This window comes from Trachurus trachurus (assembly GCF_905171665.1).
Source record: "Trachurus trachurus genome assembly, chromosome: 5".
Lineage (NCBI taxonomy): Eukaryota > Metazoa > Chordata > Actinopteri > Carangiformes > Carangidae > Trachurus > Trachurus trachurus.
The window spans coordinates 8,341,968-8,361,171 of NC_139896.1; the positions used below are offsets into that span (position 1 = coordinate 8,341,968).

Consider the following 19,204-nt stretch of genomic DNA (forward strand, 5'->3'; position numbering starts at 1 on the left):
TACAACAGTTCTAACAAACTGACCAGACATCTCAGTCTGGGTAAAGGGATAGTTCAACATTTCGTCAAATTGGGCTGCTCAGAGCTACGCTACGGAGGCTAATGGGATTTCTTGGTTTCCCTCATCAAACTCATCAAATACACAATCCAACAACTCCATAACGCTCTGGTGGACAAGTTGTGACCTGCACATTCACCACGCTATGAGATAATAATGGGACGTTACGAGACAGAGTTGTTATAGAGGCAAATGCAGAGACTGCTTGCTGGAAAACTGCCCCTGAAGGCAACGCGCATCAGCGATTTTGCATGAAAACAACTCTGTCTCGTATCGTTCTGTTATTATCTCATAGCGTGGTGAATGTGCAGGTCACAACTTGTCCACCAGAGCGTTTTGGAGTTGTTGGATTGTGTATTTGATGAGTTTGATGAGGGAAACCAAGAAATCCCATTAGCCTCTGTAGCGTAGCTCTGCAGCTCACGGCTCTGCTCCGCCGTTCTAAAAATAGCTTGCACTGACAATTAAAGGTAAACTAAAACTATTGGGATTATGGCAATGGGCCAATTTGCCAAAATGTTGAACTATCGCTTAAAGTTGAATAGTTATCTTAGCATAACAGCAAAATTGGAAACAGGGAAAGTGAATCCATGTGCAACTATTTCATTAAGACTTTATCTTGGTTTCCAAGGCAGGGTGGGTCAGTGGGTGTTAGGGGGTTAAACCATTAACCAAGTGCAACAGTGGATCCTTCCTGAAGTTTCCTGGCTGATCATCACCTCCAAGACTCAAATGGATCTCAAAAAGTTTTTCACTGCCACATCTTCACTCCTCACTCCTCTCTCCCAGAGACGAGGAGGAAATCCAGCCGCCGGTTATAAGGAAACAGGAGATTGTGTGTTTGAGACTCAGGCATCGGTGTGTGCGTGTGTGTGTGTGTGTGTGTGTGTGTGTGTGTGTGTGTGTGTGTGTGTGTGTGTGTGTGTGTGTGTGTGTGTGTGTGTGTGTGTGTGTGTGTGTGTGTGTGTGTGTGTGTGTGTGTGTGTGAGAAAGACTCTCTCTCTCTCTCTGACACTTAACTCTGAGCTGACGTCACACACTCACAGACAACGGAGAGGGAGAAGTGAGTAAGCTTTCCCATTTGAAACTGGAAAAGCGAAATAAGTAACCACGTCCTATTCCAAGTTCCATCGTCTCACAAAGAAAAGACACTAATGCCCGACGAAGAAGCTTAATAAAAACTCTGAGGCTTTCTATTTTCTGCAGCATGAGCATGAGCAGCAGCAGAGGGCAAGTTCAGGAGTGGCCATGATTTAAGAGGCCTCACATGAAAGGACGACATGCCCTCTCTTTCTTTTCTCCAACCCTTCCCCCCCACCCTCCGCCCCCAACTTTGATCCCTCATTTCTCCATTTCCTAACCCTCCTGTCACTCCCCTCGGCTTCCTCCTCTCCTCTCCTCTCCTCTTCTCTCGCTACCTCACACCCTCTCCCTCTCGACTTTTTTCAGCGCCTGGAGACAGGATAACTATAATCATCCCTGCCGTGAGATACAAGCATGTGCTCCCCCCTACCCCACCCACCCAAAAAAACCCAACTCACCACCCACCCACCCTGAATAAACAACATCAGATGACAAAGAGAGCACCTCGATAAGCATCGGCCACACAGCCAGGGCCAATCGCCATGTAACTGGCCCGGAGAAGAGAGCAACAAACAAACTGTCAGGGGAGTTAGAGAGAGATAAAGAGATAAAGAGAGAGAGAGAGGGAAAGAAAAGGAAGAAGACGGGATGATGAAAGAGGAGAGGCGAACAGACAGACAGACAGACGGACAGACAGAGCGCTGGATGGGAGAGAGATGTCAACAGCTGCACATGCCTCCTGACCACTCACACAGAGCACAGAGATTTCACAGAGCTATTTTGATAGAGCTCCTTATTTTAGACCAAACGTTTCTCTGTGAACTCTTCGGGGCTCATTTTGTCTGTTTGTCCATCAGTGGCAGCAGGAAACTAACAAAACTTTACCCAACAACACAGAAATCACATCAATCACATCCAGTTGTCTAGTTTTTACCCAGAACAAGTTATTATCTATTATTGTTAAAATGTTCCTGTTGTTTTATAGGACGTGTTATAAAGCCTGGAATATGAAACAATGTTTGCTGTGCATCCACCTCTATCACTCAGTCTCTCAGGAAATGAAAAGCATTAAGTAAATATGCACACACACACACACACAATGTGAAATATGCATCATTGTATGTGTGTGTATGCACTTCCTGTAATACTCTATTATTTATAAGGGGAATAAAGTAGTAAAATTAAATTAACCATGAGTGTGTTTGTGTTGTATACTCTACATTATGGCAGCGATGGCTATAAATGGCAACAACAATGTGACAGTAATAAGTCACCACCTTCATCACAGATGTTGTTGTTTTTTAACTCTCCATCCTCGTCACTGTTTCTACCTTACTGATCTGATTCTCCACACACACAAACATCAGAAGAGAGAAAGAACCACTGTTGCTCACAACAACATCTGGATAACATTTTGCAGTAGTTGAAGAAGAAGCAGGAAACTTTTTCCTCTTTTTTTTGACACTAATTAAGACAAGCCGACAAATTATATTATGTAAAACGCTTCTCTATTACACAAGCACCATACTAGAGTCCTTATAGCCTCACAACCACCAATCCATAAGTCAGTGTGAAACATTAGCAGCTGTGTGTGTGTATGTGTGTTTGTGTGCAGACACTGTGACCATCTGTATTTCACTACGCAACATTAGCATCCATCAGATGATGTTAGGACAGCTGACTGGGTCTCCATGCAGCCATTAGTCTCTGTCAGGTGCTCTCTGCTGGTCTTTATGCAACATGCAGGTAAACATAAACACAGGAACTAATATGTTATCTGCTCCAATAACTTCACATTTATGCATATATGTGCACATGTATAGGTAAAGGTTGTTGGTCAGCTAATCTGCTAAACTACACCTAGTAACAGCCATCTCATTTAAAAATAAAAGTGAATCTTGTGAAGACACTCACTGGTATTAAAAATTAAAATCTGTGTATCTTTTTTTTTTTTTTTTTTTTAGTAGGTCACAGCCGGTCACAGCATGGAGTCTCCAGTTCATTTTCTGCTCTTGCTTTTAATCACACTAAATGAAATCCTCTTTCTGGGCAAAAATCAAGAGCAAGAGCAAGAGCAGCCTGCATGGCTTCAGCTCCAGTAATGGAATAATAATAATAATATGCACAATCACATGCTGCGTTATCGGAGCAAACACTGTGGTGCTGGTGAAGAAGAAGGTTTTTTTTAAAGGATGTCAGATTGCTAACTCAGTAATAAGCTAGAGAATAAAAATGAAAAACGTACAAACGAGTCTGAATGAATAATAATTTTAAAAAGTCAGTAGAAACAGAGCAGAGTGTTTTTTTACCTCTCGACAAGCAGCTCCAGTGTTTCCCTCTGCCTCTGAGCAGTCCTGTCTGTGGAGTGTCACACACCACCTCCCGCTCCCTCTTTCTTACAAACTCTGCTCGCTCGCTCTCTCACTCTCCCTCCCTCCCTCACGATAACACACACACACACACACACATACACACACACACACACACTGAGCCAGCAGCACATACAGAATAACTCCCCAACACCCGCCGCCTCTCGCTCTCTCTCGGCTTGTGTCGTACACACACTGACGTTACAGCACATCAAACTGTGCAAGTGGCGTTCCCTTGCATGTGCCAGAACAGAAACACTCACACACTCACACAGACACACACACACATCAATACTCCACGTGCAGACACTGGGCAGCCCTGCAAAGTCACAGGGTGCTGATGTCCACTGACCTTTTCAGTGGCCTGAAGCTGAGAGAAAGACGACAAGAGACAGAATACAAGTGGCATCAGGACAAAGAGGCAGCGTCAGTGTTGACAGGCCAGACAAGAACAGAGATGATGCACAAAGGATGCGAGAAAAAAAAGAAAAGACAATGAACAAAATACATAAAACAAAAAAAAGGGGGGGACTTTAGTGGTGACGGTTATACTAAAAATGGTACTGAGATGGAAAAACGCAGTGATGAAAGTAAGATTTCAGGAGAGAAAAAAGTCAGAGAAAGTGTGGGAGAAGCTTTTACGTAAATGTGAATATAAAACATCAGAAAAGGGATAAAAAACATCTATCTAACAGGGATTAAAGGTGAAAAAAGAAGAGATGATGACAGTGAGATGCAAGAGATGAAAGAGGGAAGCGAGAAAGGAAGTAAGTAGTAGCCTAAGTGTTGATATTGGAGAAAGAAAATAGAGGAGAGACAGATATTATTAAAGAGGAGAGATAGGATAGCGTGACATGAAGCAGACGCCAGTGTCCCCCCCCCCGCCACCATTATTTATGAATACCCCAAACTGGGCCTGATACACACACACACACATATACAACACACACACATGGAGTTTGCCTCCTCAGCTGCCTCCCACTTATTTGTGTCCCCCTCTCTCCCTCTCTCTCTGTCCGATCGCTCTCTGGAAGGCATCCACGGCACTCTGCTTATTTTCTAAATTTACCCGCTCAGACTCCTCATATCCAGATTGATCATCGTCCCCGTGTGGTGACGACCACCACGACCACCACACGACGACAACAGCGTCGTCCACTCTGGTGTCCGAGGAGGAGGAGGAGGAGGAGGAAGAGGAGCAGCAGTCATCAGCAGGGTTGTTTTTGGCTACTGCTGCTATCACCGTGGTGACCATGGGGACGAGTTAGTATGACCGAAAATAATAATCCTCTTTTAATGCATTGCTGCTAAGGCACAACAGCTGGTAGTGGCCATTCGTGCATCATTACGGTGCGTGTGTGTGTGTGTGTGTGTGTGTGTGTGTGTGTGTGTGTGTGTGTGTGTGAGGAGGAGTTATAAACACACACACACCTCCCACCACCACTCACACACTCCCTCTCCCTCCAATAAATCCCACAGGATTTGAGTTGACCTGAAGAGCTGCAGAATGAAGGCAATGGGTCCCTCTGCATGACAGCCAGAGTACAAGTGTGTGTGTGTGTGTGTTTGTGTCTGTGTGTGTGTGTGTGTGTGTGCGTGTGTGTGTGTCTCTGTGTATGTGTGTGTGTGTGTATTGGACAGTGAGGACGCACAACACAACACAACACAACGGTGCAGTTACATCAAGGTCATGAGCTCAATCAGTGCTGTGTGATACTGAGCCACTGTGAGCGAGGTCACATGAGAGCAGGAGAGGAGAGGAGGAGACGGCGACCACAGCCAGTCCAGTGTGTGTGTGTGTGTGTGTGTGTGTGTGTGTGTGTGTGTAGGGGGGGGGGCAAACACGTCCTCTTCTCTTCCAATCAAAGAGGCCAGACAACAGCAGCGATTAAAGCCACCTGACACTTCTTTTTACCAGTGAATCGGTGCATTTGAAAGTTGCACCACTGAAGCTCCTTTTGTTGCTGCAGTTGAAATATGTCGGTGATGCTGCATCATCATCATCATCAGATACAGATCAGTTTCAAACCCTGAAAGAGGAGAGAATAATAATCTGACTCCAGGACAACGATGATGAGAATGATGATGATGACGAAGAATGTTCTTGAAAAATATCGATAAACACTTAAATATCACAGTATTTTTTATGCCGTATTGATTGTTTGAGGTGTTGGTTACCTTTGTCCGGCTCATGTTGCTATATTCTTAATGCTAAGCTAAGCTACACTAACTGTCTGTACCTATTTACTGAATGGACAGATGTTATTGAGCATTATTGATCCTCTCAATCAATTCCTCTAAGCCCTTAACTCACAGCACAGCACATATATACATATAAATATATATATACTACAGTATATACGTATATGGTCCTGACTGGTGATTGTTGGTATTTCTCGGAGCTGTCAGGGACATTGTGAAGAGACTGAATGGACTAAAAAGCTTCCTGTCAGTCAGAAGAATGAGTTTACAGCGCCAGGAACACAAAAGATTATTTGTTTGTTGAACATCTAACGTCATCTGACAACAGAGAGGCGGCAACAAAACATGCACGCCGCTGCCAACTGAGTCATACATGTGTATTGGAAAGTGTATTTTTTAAGAGTTACATAAAGATCAGGGTTGTAATATAACAAAGTACTTGTTTTTCTTTTTCTTTTTACTGTATTTAAGGAGAATATTCATGTTTCTGTACTTTATTTATATTTAAAATCTGGCAACTTTTCATTTTCACTACTTTGCAGCTTCATTACTACAAAATAAAAGCAGGAGAAAAGATTCCACCTCAGGATTAAGTTGCGTTTTATGCCGATGGAAATTTTTGCTGAGTTTGCGGTCCTTGAGTTTGGGGTATTGTGTCTGGAAAGTCATGGAAAAGCCTGAATTTGATGTTTACAAAGGTGCAGGAAACCTACTTTTTTTTTTGCTTTACTATAAAGAAGCCAAAACTGCATAGATTCAAAATGAGAAAACCAGATACTTTGAGACTTTTCCTCAAGTTGTGAAATGTGACTTTCACTTCTACCAAAGTAATTTTCTGGTGAGATACTTGTATTTTCACTCAAGTGTTGCATTAAAGCACTTTATACAAGAGATGCATCATGTCTAGAAAGTAAAGTGCCATCTCCAGAGCTGCTTCCTCTTCTTCCGTGTCCACTCACTGCTGCCCTTTATACCCTCACACGCACACACACCCACACACTCAATACTAAACATATTATACTTTAATAAGACCTAATGCTCCAGATCCAGCTCTGTTAGAGGGTCACCCACTCACTACTACTACCTGGGTGCTTGAGGACTCTCCTGCCATGTTGCGTTACCACATGACTGAATTACTCGTAGCAACCTGGGCTGTGCTGGTTGCAGTTCAGAGGGAGGCCGTCTTTAAGCAGACATCTAGGTCAGTGCACATGGCTTACTCCACTTAAGACTCACATCACATTAACGTCGCTGCCCGACAACCTCTGACACAGGAGCACCGTTTACTCAGGACAGAGAGAGAGGAGAGAGGAGAGGGGAGAGAGGAGGGGGGAGGTAACACGGTCGAGTCTCACCTTGGCTTCACATGTCTTGTGAACAGCAACCTTGCAATCTGCAAAGAGAGGGAAGAAGAGGAGGAAGATGTTTTACTTTGAAAGTCAGCGCTGCAAAGACCCCAAATCTTTCCAAGAATATTTGTCTTATTTCTTGTCAAAATGTCTAATTTCTAATCAAACCTAATCTCTTTCCACTTTACTGTAAATAAGACTCATCACCTAAAAATTAACTTATTTTTAGATGATTTTCACTTGTTTCAAACTGATTCTCACTTGAAATAAGTAGAAAAATCTGCCAGTGAAAGGAAGTTTTTTGTGCTTGTAATAAGAAAGAAAAACTTGCTCCACTATCAGATTTTTCTACTTATATACTTTACTTGAAATAAGTAAAACGTGTCTAAAAACAAGCGTTTTTAATGTATAACTATGTATATGTATAAATATACTTATTTTAGGTATAATGAGATTTGTTTTGACTAGAAATTACATTTTGACTAGAAAAGGGCAAATATTCTTGGTAAGATTTTGAGTTTTTGCAGTCAGCTTTAGAGAGGACAGTCAGGGTGAGTGCATCTCTGTTAAGTCGAGGTGTATGTGTGTGTGTCTGTGTGTGTGTGTCAGCGTTTTGAGTGTTTGCCACTTGTGTCTCTGGGTCGTCAGCGTGACCCGACTCACCCTTGCAGAAAGCTCCTCCAGGGTTGTCGATGTTCTGCTTGCACACATCACACACCCGTCTCCTCTTGAAGCTCCTCTCTGTGAAGGTGTGGCTCCCAGCTTTGACGAGCTGCAGATACACACACACACACACACACACACACAGGAGAGAGAAAACTGATGAGTCTGTCACACAACGCTACTGTGAAGTGAGAGGAAAGCTTCCAGAAGAGGCTTCAAAATGGCACGCACACACTTCATACTGAAAGTGTGTAGTAGTTTATGTTCACTGGACGTTCACTAGTCCTGTGTGTGTGTGTGTGTGTGTGTGTGTGTGTGTGTGTGTGTGTGTGTGTGTGTGTGTGTGTGTGTGTGTGTGTGTGTGTGTGCTGCTGCTGTCAGTGCAGATGTGCGCATGCAGCTGCTGCAGTGATGCACCAGTGTGAGAACTGGTTGTAGCTCAACCTGCTGCTGCTGCACGTTCAGCTCCCTCCTCCTTCTACCTAAAAACACCTGTCACATCACGCTGCCTTTTAAGCCGATACCACTTGTCTCATCTTCTAACTCTAACCTCTAACTTGTCTTTATTCTGTCTCAGTCTGTGGAGGCCGCGGCCATGATGATAAAGACAAACAAACAAACAAGCAGTTTTCTTTTGCTCCTCTAATAGGCTACACAACACGGTCATAAATAAACTAAACGTATTTGAACAGATGCACTTAGTGTTCATCGTTTCTGTCATTTCCTGCATTCAGACTAAAATGTCTCAACTACTGTAATAGGATGAATTCCCATTAAAAAAATATGTTGCAGATTTTCATAGTGGTGATGATTTTTCCTCTAGCGCCACCAGCAGGTCAAATATTTAACTTGTTCAGTCCTCAGGTAAAAGTGAAGCTAATATTTAGCACGTGTTAGCAACTTAGTATGCTAAACATGAGCATCACTTTGCATAGGTGGACTTGTAGCCTACAGTATTTTAGGTCACTTCTCCAACACAACAGGCCTCTAACAACCTTTTACCACCATAATTAAAAATAACCAGTGTTGGGAACGTTACTTTAAAAAAGTAATTAGTTATAGTTACTAATTACATCTCCCAAAAAGTAACTGAGTTAGTAACTCCACTACTTCACTATAATAGTAACTAGTTACCAGGGAAAGTAACTATTGCGTTACTTTTTCTTTCTTTTTTTTAAGTTTAAATATGTCGAAGAATTTGGATTTTTTTTCTCTCATTTTTAAATGGTATTTTATTGTTTTCATATATTTCACTGATCGCAATTATGGAATGCGTAATGTCTTAAATTTGTTGAATTATTGTGTTCAAGTCTTAAATAATTTTAGACAGGTCTTACATTTTCTTATGCCCACCATGGGCGAGCATTTCACTCGCATTTGCCCCTAAAAAAAACAAACATGTGTGAACCGGAAAAATCACAAAGAGAAAGAGCACACGATTGGTCAAAAACTACAAATCCCACAATTCTCTGGCCTCAACAATAACAGTAGTTAGTGTAAGTAAGGGAGAGTGGAGCTGTAGGTGAAAAGAGGAAACAACGCCACGTCTGGTCCTGTTCTATGTTGTTCGTTCACACCGTCACCGTTTATTCGTTACGTCCGCGGTGTAAAAGGCCGTGACGCAAAGACGCGATTAGGCGCAAGACGCGGTAGACGCAACTTTTTTTTTTTGCGACGCAATACACCCGATTCTTTTATGGCGACGGGACCTTCGCGTCTTCGTCCTTTTCATCGTGTTTGGTGGGAAGACCCGCAAGGGGCAAGGTGGGAAGACCCGCAAGGGGCTTCCCACCAAACACGAGGAACGCTTTTTTTTCGCTCGAGTTTATACGCGCGACCAAACGCGAGAAATGCGATTTATCGCTCGTTTTGACTTTGTGTAAATTCGCGTCTTCACGAGCCCGCCCATTTTCACTACAACAACAACATTTCTGCTCTCACCAACCATGGTTGAGGTCACAACGCTGCTGTAGCTGCTCTGGAAGAGTTCCAGCTGATGAGCTACAGAGACTTTAGAGTCTAAAGGAGCAGTGCGTCGCTGTGTCGGACTGTTTGGATTTAATGAAGAAGCTGCACAGAGTCAGGTGAGCAGAAGCTCAGGACAAACACTTCGCTCCGGGACATAATGTAGCTACACCTCACATGTTCTTGTCTTTTACCTCAGGGAGATTAAAGTAGTGTCTGTTTCCACTTTCCCTCCGATCTCTAAATTCGCGTCTTCACGAGCCCGCCCATTTTCACTACAACAACAACATTTCTGCTCTCACCAACCATGGTTGAGGTCACAACGCTGCTGTAGCTGCCCTGGAAGAGTTCCAGCTGATGAGCTACAGAGACTTTAGAGTCAAAGAGGAGCAGTGCGTCGCTGTGTCGGACTGTTTGGATTTAATGAAGAAGCTGCACAGAGTCAGGTGAGCAGAAGCTCAGGACAAACACTTCGCTCCGGGACATAATGTAGCTACACCTCACATGTTCTTGTCTTTTACCTCAGGGAGATTAAAGTAGTGTCTGTTTCCACTTTCCCTCCGATCTCGGCAGCTTCCCTCTGCTAGTCTGTGTGTGTGAGGCTAAACTGCGTGCGTGTGTGGTTTGTGTACAAACTGAACACTGCCTCTGATTGGCTTAGCATGAAACCTTACTCTGCCTCAACCAATCATCATCACTTATGCGGTTGTCTCGTCCCTCCCTCCTCTCCCCTCCCCTCACCAAAGGAGAGGAGGAAAAAACAACAACAGTTTAGCAGCTTCTGTGGCTGAGATGATCCAAGTCGGAGGACAACGGCTTCACTGAGTAGTTTGTAACGCGCCTCATTTAATTGTCGGTAACGGTAACGGCGTGGTAACGGTGGAAATAGTAATTAGTTAGATTACTCGTTACTGAAAAAGATAACACCGTTAGTAACGCCGTTTATTTTAACGCCGTTATTCCCATCACTGAAAATAACACATCGTCTTAATGATGATTAATGTGGTTAAATGCAATAAATTCACTCATAAATTCAACCAACTTGTTGCCTCTTTACCCCATTAAGTCGATCTTTTGCCACTTGCCCACAGAGAAACTTCACATTCATGCAAGTCGAAACTGGTTCATAAGTTTATTCTGGTTTTATAGTCTTATTCTTCTCTCTTTATATCTCTCTGACGTAGTCTTTCCTCCTCCTCCTCCTCTTTGCTAACAGGTTTATACTCTTAAGTTTCCTTTCAACACTACAGGTTGGTACCACACTGACTGGGCCTTTGTAGCAGCTGAGTAAACATGAGACATGAACCCAAACTGTTCATTCTCTCTATTTAAGGATGTTGAAATATGTGATAATGAAGCGTATCAGTATAAACAAACTGGGTGATACAGTGAAAAATGTATACAAATTGAACATTCACTCATGAGAAAAAAACAAACATATGATGCTTCATTTTGCAGAGAAACAGTGATGTTATGTGTCCTAAAAGTTGAATGAATGAATGAATGAAGGTCGACCGCTGAGTCATAATCCCAGCCATTTTTCTTTTTATAAACGAAAACTCAAAAGTAATGGGACAATATTTATATAAAGTTACGGTAACGCCCTCCCACAGTAACACCTTCTGACAGCACATTGATACATTAAGTCTTTCCTAGAGCAGACAGGGAGGAGGAGGTGGCTGGAAACATGAAGAGGGAGACGGTGTGTGTGTGTGTGTGTGTGTGTGTGTGTGTGTGTGTGTGTGTGTGTGTGTGTGTGTGTGTGTGTGTGTGTGTGTGTGTGTGTGTGTGTGTGGCAATGGGAGAGGTGCAGGGCCACAAACACCACACCTCCACACACTGCTGCTGTTTCTTTTCCACTTAAATGGCTCGATGCATTTCTCTGGTCTTGAAAAAACATTTTTCAGCTCAGGATCTTTTTTTTTTTTTTTGCTTTTTCCGTTGCCTGGATTTTTCCAAACAGAAACAGCATTGACTTTATAACTTTGGAAGCTGAGGGTGAACTCACACCAGCTCTGATACACAACTCACACACACACACACACACCCACAAACACTCACTTATTGACCATGCGACACCAGTCTGACTTCTCCCGCCGCCCACCATCATGAACTTAATTATGATGTATTATAAAACAGCTGCGTCTCCTAAGTGGAGCGTATACGGTCTGAATCCTTTATGAATAAGAAATCTATAATTAATGTTTCATGTAGCGCCACCTTCAGCTTTGTGTGGTTACATAATGTGAACAATAATGCAGCTCTTCACATCCCTCAGTATAATAATATAAGTAACTCTCATGTGTGAGTTCATCAGGGTGCAACACGTTCGTAAATAGTTTTAATAGTTCTAAACTGTGAGTGCATTCGTCATAACAGTTTTATGCTTAATCACAACTATTACGTGTTTGCAAAAGGTCAAAAGTCACATAAAACGTTTCATTTATGTTTTAAATACTAGTTTTTGTGCCCGCCAAAATGAAACGTTTTGTTTGTTTGATCATAGTTTGAGCAGATTTTTTTTTTTTTTGCCATGACAGTCAGGGTTACACTTTGTTTTTGACATATGCATATTTATTATAATAAATATCACTTTTAGTTGCTTGAATATCTGTGAGGTGTGGGTGTAGACAGTTTGTTATGGGATTTTCCCAGCTAACCTAAGCAGCAGCTGTCTTCTTCTTCATCTTGCAAGATTACAAATACATATTTCCCAAAATGTCAGACTATTAAATACACAGTAAAGTGACCAAATCAAAAAAATGTTTTGTCTGTAGCAATTGGCGGTTGTTTGAGCTGAGTTTATGTGAGCTTGTGTGTGTATGTATGGACTTTTGCATAGTTTTCTGCCTTTTAATCTTTATACAGATTTAGCCTTCTAATCCTTTAATGTATTATTTGTACTGTATGTCTATAACTAAATAATTTTATTCTCTTTTAGGTTGACTACTTTAACATCAGTGCAGCGACGGCAGATGTAAAACAGCCTTTTGGCTAATTCTGGCATGTTTACATTTGTTAAAATGTTTTATTAATGTGCATTGTCCCTGATTATTAAACCTTAAGAAAAAAATATTATGTATTTGTTTAATTCTTTAAAACTATTTGAGTTTATAGAGAGTGGATGTAAGAGAGCACTGAGAATAAGACCATAAATCATAATCATTTACTTTGATGCTACAGTGAACGCAATGTTTATCTGTTTATCTATCATTATTATGATTATTATTATTTATTTCATTGAGAGTCTGATGTGCCAGCGTCGGGTCACACAGGGTGTTTGAAGTTGTTGTAGCTTGTGCATCAGTTGTATAATAACTTCACTTATCGTAGTAGGATCAATAACTCCTGAGTCATTTCTAACAAGCAGATGGAAAAAGAAAAAGAAGAAAAATAGTTTTTATGTTTGTCACTGCCTGGGACTGATGGGCCTCATTACCATTATTCTGTATGTATTGATGTAATAATAATCAAAGCAGCAGGGTAACTATTGACGTATTCTCTCTGCTGTTATGACAAATGGCCGCTGCTAGAAACTGTGGCATCTGGGTCTGTGTGTGTGTGTGTGTGTGTGTGTGTGTGTGTGTGTGTGTGTGTGTGTGTGTGTGTGTGTGTGTGTGTGTGTGTGTGTGTGTGTGTGTGTGTGTGTGTGTGTGTGTGTGTGTGTGTGTGTGTGTGTGTGGATTTAGAGGCGATGAACCTGACAGAAAGAGGGCACGCCACCACACAAGGGGAGAAGAGTATCATCGCCCTCTGTCGCCATTTGCATTTAAATTTTTATTACATAACTCGTGAACTTTGGAGGTGGGATTGATTGGACTTATGTAATGACCTCCTACAGAGCCGCTGTCCCTTCATAAACCTGACCTCGGTTCACCTACGATGTATTAAAAAAAAAAAATAGAGCTCTCAGCAATGACAATGAGGCGCTACTTGGATCAGACTTTAAGTAATTAAAGAGGAATTATTTACGCAGTTAAAAAGGCAGAATGAAATGACACAAAAATGTGAATTATCTGCTCCAAATAAACCTCAATCATGTGTTATAATATTTCCTAAAAGCTTGAACAATCAGCATTAAACCTATAGTGTCTCATCAACAGCAGCTTCTATATGAGCAACACTGTGATAGTGGAGTTAAAAATACCATGACATCAATAGCTATAAAGTCACAGTTGAGTGGAATGTGACTAATAGACATTGCATTGATTTTTCCTTTGCTCTTTGCTCCAGATCAACTAAATAACAAATGTTTTGCCATGTTTATACACATATGTATGTACAATATATGTATAGAAATATACATGTCTATATGTATTTAGGGTTTGTAACAACACATATGAGCCAAGTTTGAAAGAAAATAAATCTCTATAAAAGCTGTATATTTGGCTGCATGGGAACATTGTTGGAAGATATGAAGACGAAACATCTCAATAAAAATGAAACATTTCATTTTGGATGAACATCATTTCATCAGTTGAAATCTCTCTGGAGTTACTCATCTTTTTTATGTGTTAGTGAGACACAGTGAAGTTAAAAATGAAAGGGCAAAAAAAATAAAAATCCAGATGTGTCGAGGGCACCTCTCAGTGGTCAAATACAATCAGTGCAGCTCAGACGACAAAGTGTTTTTGATATTAGAGTGTGAATATAGAATATAGAGAGGCTTATAAACCATTAACTTGTTTGCTTTTTAAAATAAACTCTAGTTTTCAAGACAACACTACAAGACTTTTTTTTAAAAATATATAATCTCACTCTAATTCTTCATCTGTGCCTCCTTGCTGTATTGAGCTTCCTATATTGATTCAGTAAGAGACAGTGCATTTTATTTTTCAATACACGATGATCCAGTATGATTAGTATTACAACATCAGTATCTTCTTTTAAAGCCCTTCTTACTGTACAACTCACTTTTATCGATTGGCCTTCCCTTATCCTACTGTAACTTGATTGTATTGTATTTGCTGCTGATTTTATTGTACTCTTTTTTAAGTTGTTATTCTATTTGTTTATTATTGTTTTAAATGTGAAGCACTTTGTAATTTTAATTTAATAATAAGTGCTATAGAAATAAAGTTATTATTATTATTATTATTATTATTATTATTATTATTATTATTATTATTATTATTATTATTATTATTATTATTATTATTATCAGTTTATTCATCATGTTAAACCATGTTTTAGGCAGTTCCTGTGTAATTACTGTGTTATGTCTGTGTAATACGTAACACTAGCATGTGGGCCCAGCCCCATAGGCCACGCGGTTCCCGCCACTGGGTGGTCGCAATAAAGAAAAATGCCCTTTGCCCTTCGCCCTTCACAGGCCTTCGCAGGCCTTCTGGGATTTGAATCCCAGTCTTTAAAAGTCCAAAGTCAATATCAGCAGTATCCAGCAGCCGGATGTTTTCTCCTCCGCCACTCTTATTATCACACTTCCTGATAACACTTACTCACACATACTTTTCATATCTATTCGTTATAAGAAAACAAGCTCTTCTTCTACTTGATCTTGTTGATCAAACAGTAACATAGTAACTTGCCTCATGTGGGATTCAAACCCTAAACCCTCTGAATCCAGAGCCAATACCACCACCCACTGAGCTATCGGGCTGAAGGTATTGATCTGGAACTCCTTCGTCTCTCCACACTCACTCAAACACACACACTCACACACACAGACACACAGACAGGTTGACAGCTCCTTCATGTCAGTGGTCAGAGAGAGAGAGTGAGACGACCATGTGTCTGTTTACAGTAACTCGTCGCGGGTTCGATTCCCATGTTGACAGAGATCATTCTCCCAGTGGCACTTGCAAAATGTCTGTGAGGAAATTTTCTACTTTGTAAAGCACCAGTAGTTTAGATAGATAGATAGATAGATAGATAGATAGATAGATAGATAGATAGATAGATAGATAGATAGATAGATAGATAGATAGATAGATAGATAGATAGATAGATAGATAGATAGATAGATAGATAGATGTTTATTCTACACCATGCACTCAGTCTGAAAAGTTTGGTTAATAAGTTTTAGTTTTAGATCGTCCTCTTTTTCCTCTTTTCTTTCTTTGATGACGAAAAGTTGGCGATCAACCTTTTATGTTTTTCCCCCAAAGAAGCAGAAGGTGTCGGTGAATTATTCGAGGTTAATTGAATCAGGATTTTTTTTTGTGGTTTTATCATCTGTCAAATCATAAAGAGGGATGAAAGAACGACTATTAAATTAAATTAAACTGTAACAGATGAAATGATTTTCACAGCTGTGAAAGGGGAAAACTCTCTCTCTCGTTCTGTTTTTTTTTTTCATTGCTGCCATCTCTCTTTTCCCAGTTGTTGTTCTTTCCTTCCACGTCTCCCTGTCAGATAGACATCAGTTAACAAAAACAAGGGACATTAGGAACACATGGCACACAATCTTGTGATTGTGAAACACTTATTTGTTTAATCCTCAATCAACTCCAGCTTCTTTCTCTCCAGATGTGGAAGTTCTGTTGATGGTTTTCTTTTTTGGGGTGGGTGGGTGTGGGGCGTTGCTGTATTGCTTATAGATCACAACAGGTGCTGTTCAGGTGCTGTTTATTCTCAAATATCAGCACAAAAAAAAGACTCTGAGTCTCCGGAGGCTCCAGCGACTCGCGGCAGTGTTGCAGCGTTGCATTGCAGTATTAAAGAAAGAAAGAAAGAAAGAACCCCACCCCATTCAGATTTTTGCAGCCAAGAGTCTATGTCATTCCCCAAGCATCTCTGACCACTGCAGAGAGAAAGAGCCCCGAGCACTTCCACATCCACCATGGAGATGAAGAGAGAGGGTCAGGCAACCAACAGAAGCATAAAGGATTTCATTATAACTACGGCTGGCATGAGCTTTTTCTTCTTTTTCTTTTCCTTTTTCAGATTTTATTATTGCGAGAACGGCAGCGAAAGATTTTCAAGGGACGTTAATGAAAGTGAAAATGTAGAAAAAGTAGCTCAAAGTCTAATTATTAAATGATTGATTCACAAGTTTGGAGGAGAGGGGAAATAACAAATGCATATAAGAGGAATTATCATGTTGACTCCCAGTGTTTCTGTCTGAATGCATAAAGCACACATTTAATCTGCAGCACACACACACACACACTGTAAATGAACACACAGAGTTACAGTGACACACACACACGCACACACACACACATCCCCCTCAGCACAAAATGCCTCGGTCGGTCGGTGCGAGTGTTTTTTTTCAGTGACACCTCACAACAAGTGATGACATGCTGGAAAGCAGGAGCCACAACCTCTAGCTTTTGGCAACACACACACACACACACACACACACACACACACACACACACACACACACACACACACACACACACACACACACACACACACACACACACACACACACACACACACACACACACACACACACGATCAAGCCAGGAAGGGACAGGAGCAGGTGGTGGCGAGGCGAGGGTTATACTCCAGCTCTGGCAGGGTATTTATAACCTGCATGAGTAGAGACTGTCACCTCTAAACGGCCATGAAAACGCTGAAAATAGGTGCGGGAATAAGTGTGTGTGCGTGTGTGTGTGTGCAAGAGAGAGAGAGAAACAGAAAGAAAGAGAGAGAGAAAGAGGAAGAGAAAGAGAGAGAGAAGGGGAAACATTCATTATCCACAACCTAAAGAAGAACTCCTGGACTCTCTGCATGTATGACACATTTCATTCCTCTCCATTGCAAAGTGAGTCCACCCATTCAACTGGGACAATGTTATCATAATTTGGCATGGTCTAACACACACACACACACACACACACACACACATACTTGCACAGACACACACACACTTGCACAGACACACACGATGAGGGCTTTAGGGGATTTGAGGCCACATGTGATCTGAGTAATGTTTTTGTTCCACTAAGATCCAGGAGTTCCCTGCTCTCACACACACACAAGTGTCCTAACTAACATCCACAGTCACATTATTACTAACACTGACTCCAGATCAGTTCCTCCTCTCAGCTTTGTTCTTCTATCGCTCTGACATGCCACAGTGTGATTTACTCTGACATGTGAGAACACACACATCCTAAAACCAACAACACACACTTTATTTTAGCCTCTATAAAAGCCCTGCGGAGGCTTTACGTGGGGCTTGCCCCCCTGAATCCATACGTGTTCCTAAATAGCGCCCGCAGACAGGACGACGACGGCAGAGTCGGAACTGGACAGTAACTTAAACCACTTCTTCCTCTTGAACCTCTTGAGTCCTGAGGGACGTGATTAACACTGATCAAGTCAGCCATGCACTGCTGCCTCTCATCTTCTCTTTCCCCTCCTCCTCCTCCTCCTTCTTGTTGCTTCTTCTTTTGTGCAGCTATATCTTTTATAATTTGCACATATCTTAACAATAGCTGCATGATGTGCATTGCAATTCAGGCTTGTGATGCAGGTGCAAGAAAAAGGAAAAACATGTTTATGCTCCTGTAATGACAGTGTGTGTGTGTGCAGCATGAGGAAGAAACACAGGGAGCTGAGACATTTGCGTCACGCTGTGCTTTGCTTTGCTTCTTCATCCCATTTGGAAACGTTCTGCTAATTCTTCAGATTCCTCTGGTCGACGAGTTTATGTGACGACGAGCGCTGCAGTCAGTCAGTGTAAAGTAATTATTAAACAAAGTTCAGCTGCTTCTGCTGCTGAGTCAAAAAAAAAAAAAAGTGAGTGTGCAAGACAAGAAGACATGTGCAGCAGCAACTGATGCACCTGGTCCAAACATGCTGTTGTTGATCAAAATGTTCCACAAATAGACTCACACGCTGCTCATTTCCTCTGTGAATAAACCTGCATGTTGACATGACAGCCACAGCCACAGAGAGAGTTAGAGAGTTAGAGAGTTGTTCACTCACCTCAGCGAGTTGGAGGATCTCAGGATGAACCTCAGGCTCCTTCTTCTTCGTGGGGATTCCTCCTCCTCCTGCGTCAGGACCAAGTCCATGTTTCTTCATCCCGCCGCCGCCAATGCCGCCGCTCGTGCTGTGAATGCAGCCCATAATTCACACCTCTTCCTCCTCCTCGTGTGTTTTACTCCTCTCTCAACTCTTGATCTGCTCTGATCCTCCAGGACAAGTGCTTCTCCTCCTCTTCCTCCTCAGTGCTTCATGTTGTCAGTGGCCTCTTTTTTTGTTGTTAACGTCTTCTTCTTCTCCAACATGCTCCTTCCTTCCTCCCTGGTGACTCCTCACACCTCCTCTCTGCCCTTCTTCTCCCTGACAGCTCGTCCTGCCCCTGAAATCCACCCCCAGATGACTCCCACCCCCCCCCTTTCCTTCTCTCTTTCCTTCCCCCTCTCTCTCTCCTCTTACAACCCCTCTAACAAGTCTCCACTCTTCTTCTTCTTCTTCCTCCTCTCCACTTACAGTCTTCCCTGTCCCTTGCTCCCTGGCTATCCTCACTCTGAAAGCATGCAAGCACACACTCACCACCTCTCTCTCCTTCTCTCTCTCTTTTCCCTCCCCCTC

General features: G+C 41.9%; 1 protein-coding gene across 1 annotated transcript in view; it reads right to left on the reverse strand.

Moving 5' to 3' along the window:
* Positions 1 to 19,001, reverse strand: part of LOC310986554 (tensin-2-like) — a 39,645-nt gene extending 20,644 nt beyond the window's left edge. The window contains exons 1-4 of the mRNA XM_083972503.1: positions 18,593 to 19,001; positions 7,724 to 7,832; positions 7,067 to 7,104; positions 3,862 to 3,879 (exon numbers count right to left, since the gene is read on the reverse strand). Of these exons, the coding sequence (XP_083828629.1) occupies positions 3,862 to 3,879; positions 7,067 to 7,104; positions 7,724 to 7,832; positions 18,593 to 18,736 (309 nt within the window). The 5' untranslated portion in view covers positions 18,737 to 19,001. The remainder of the gene's footprint in view (positions 1 to 3,861; positions 3,880 to 7,066; positions 7,105 to 7,723; positions 7,833 to 18,592) is intronic.
* Between the last annotated feature and the right edge of the window lie 203 nt (positions 19,002 to 19,204).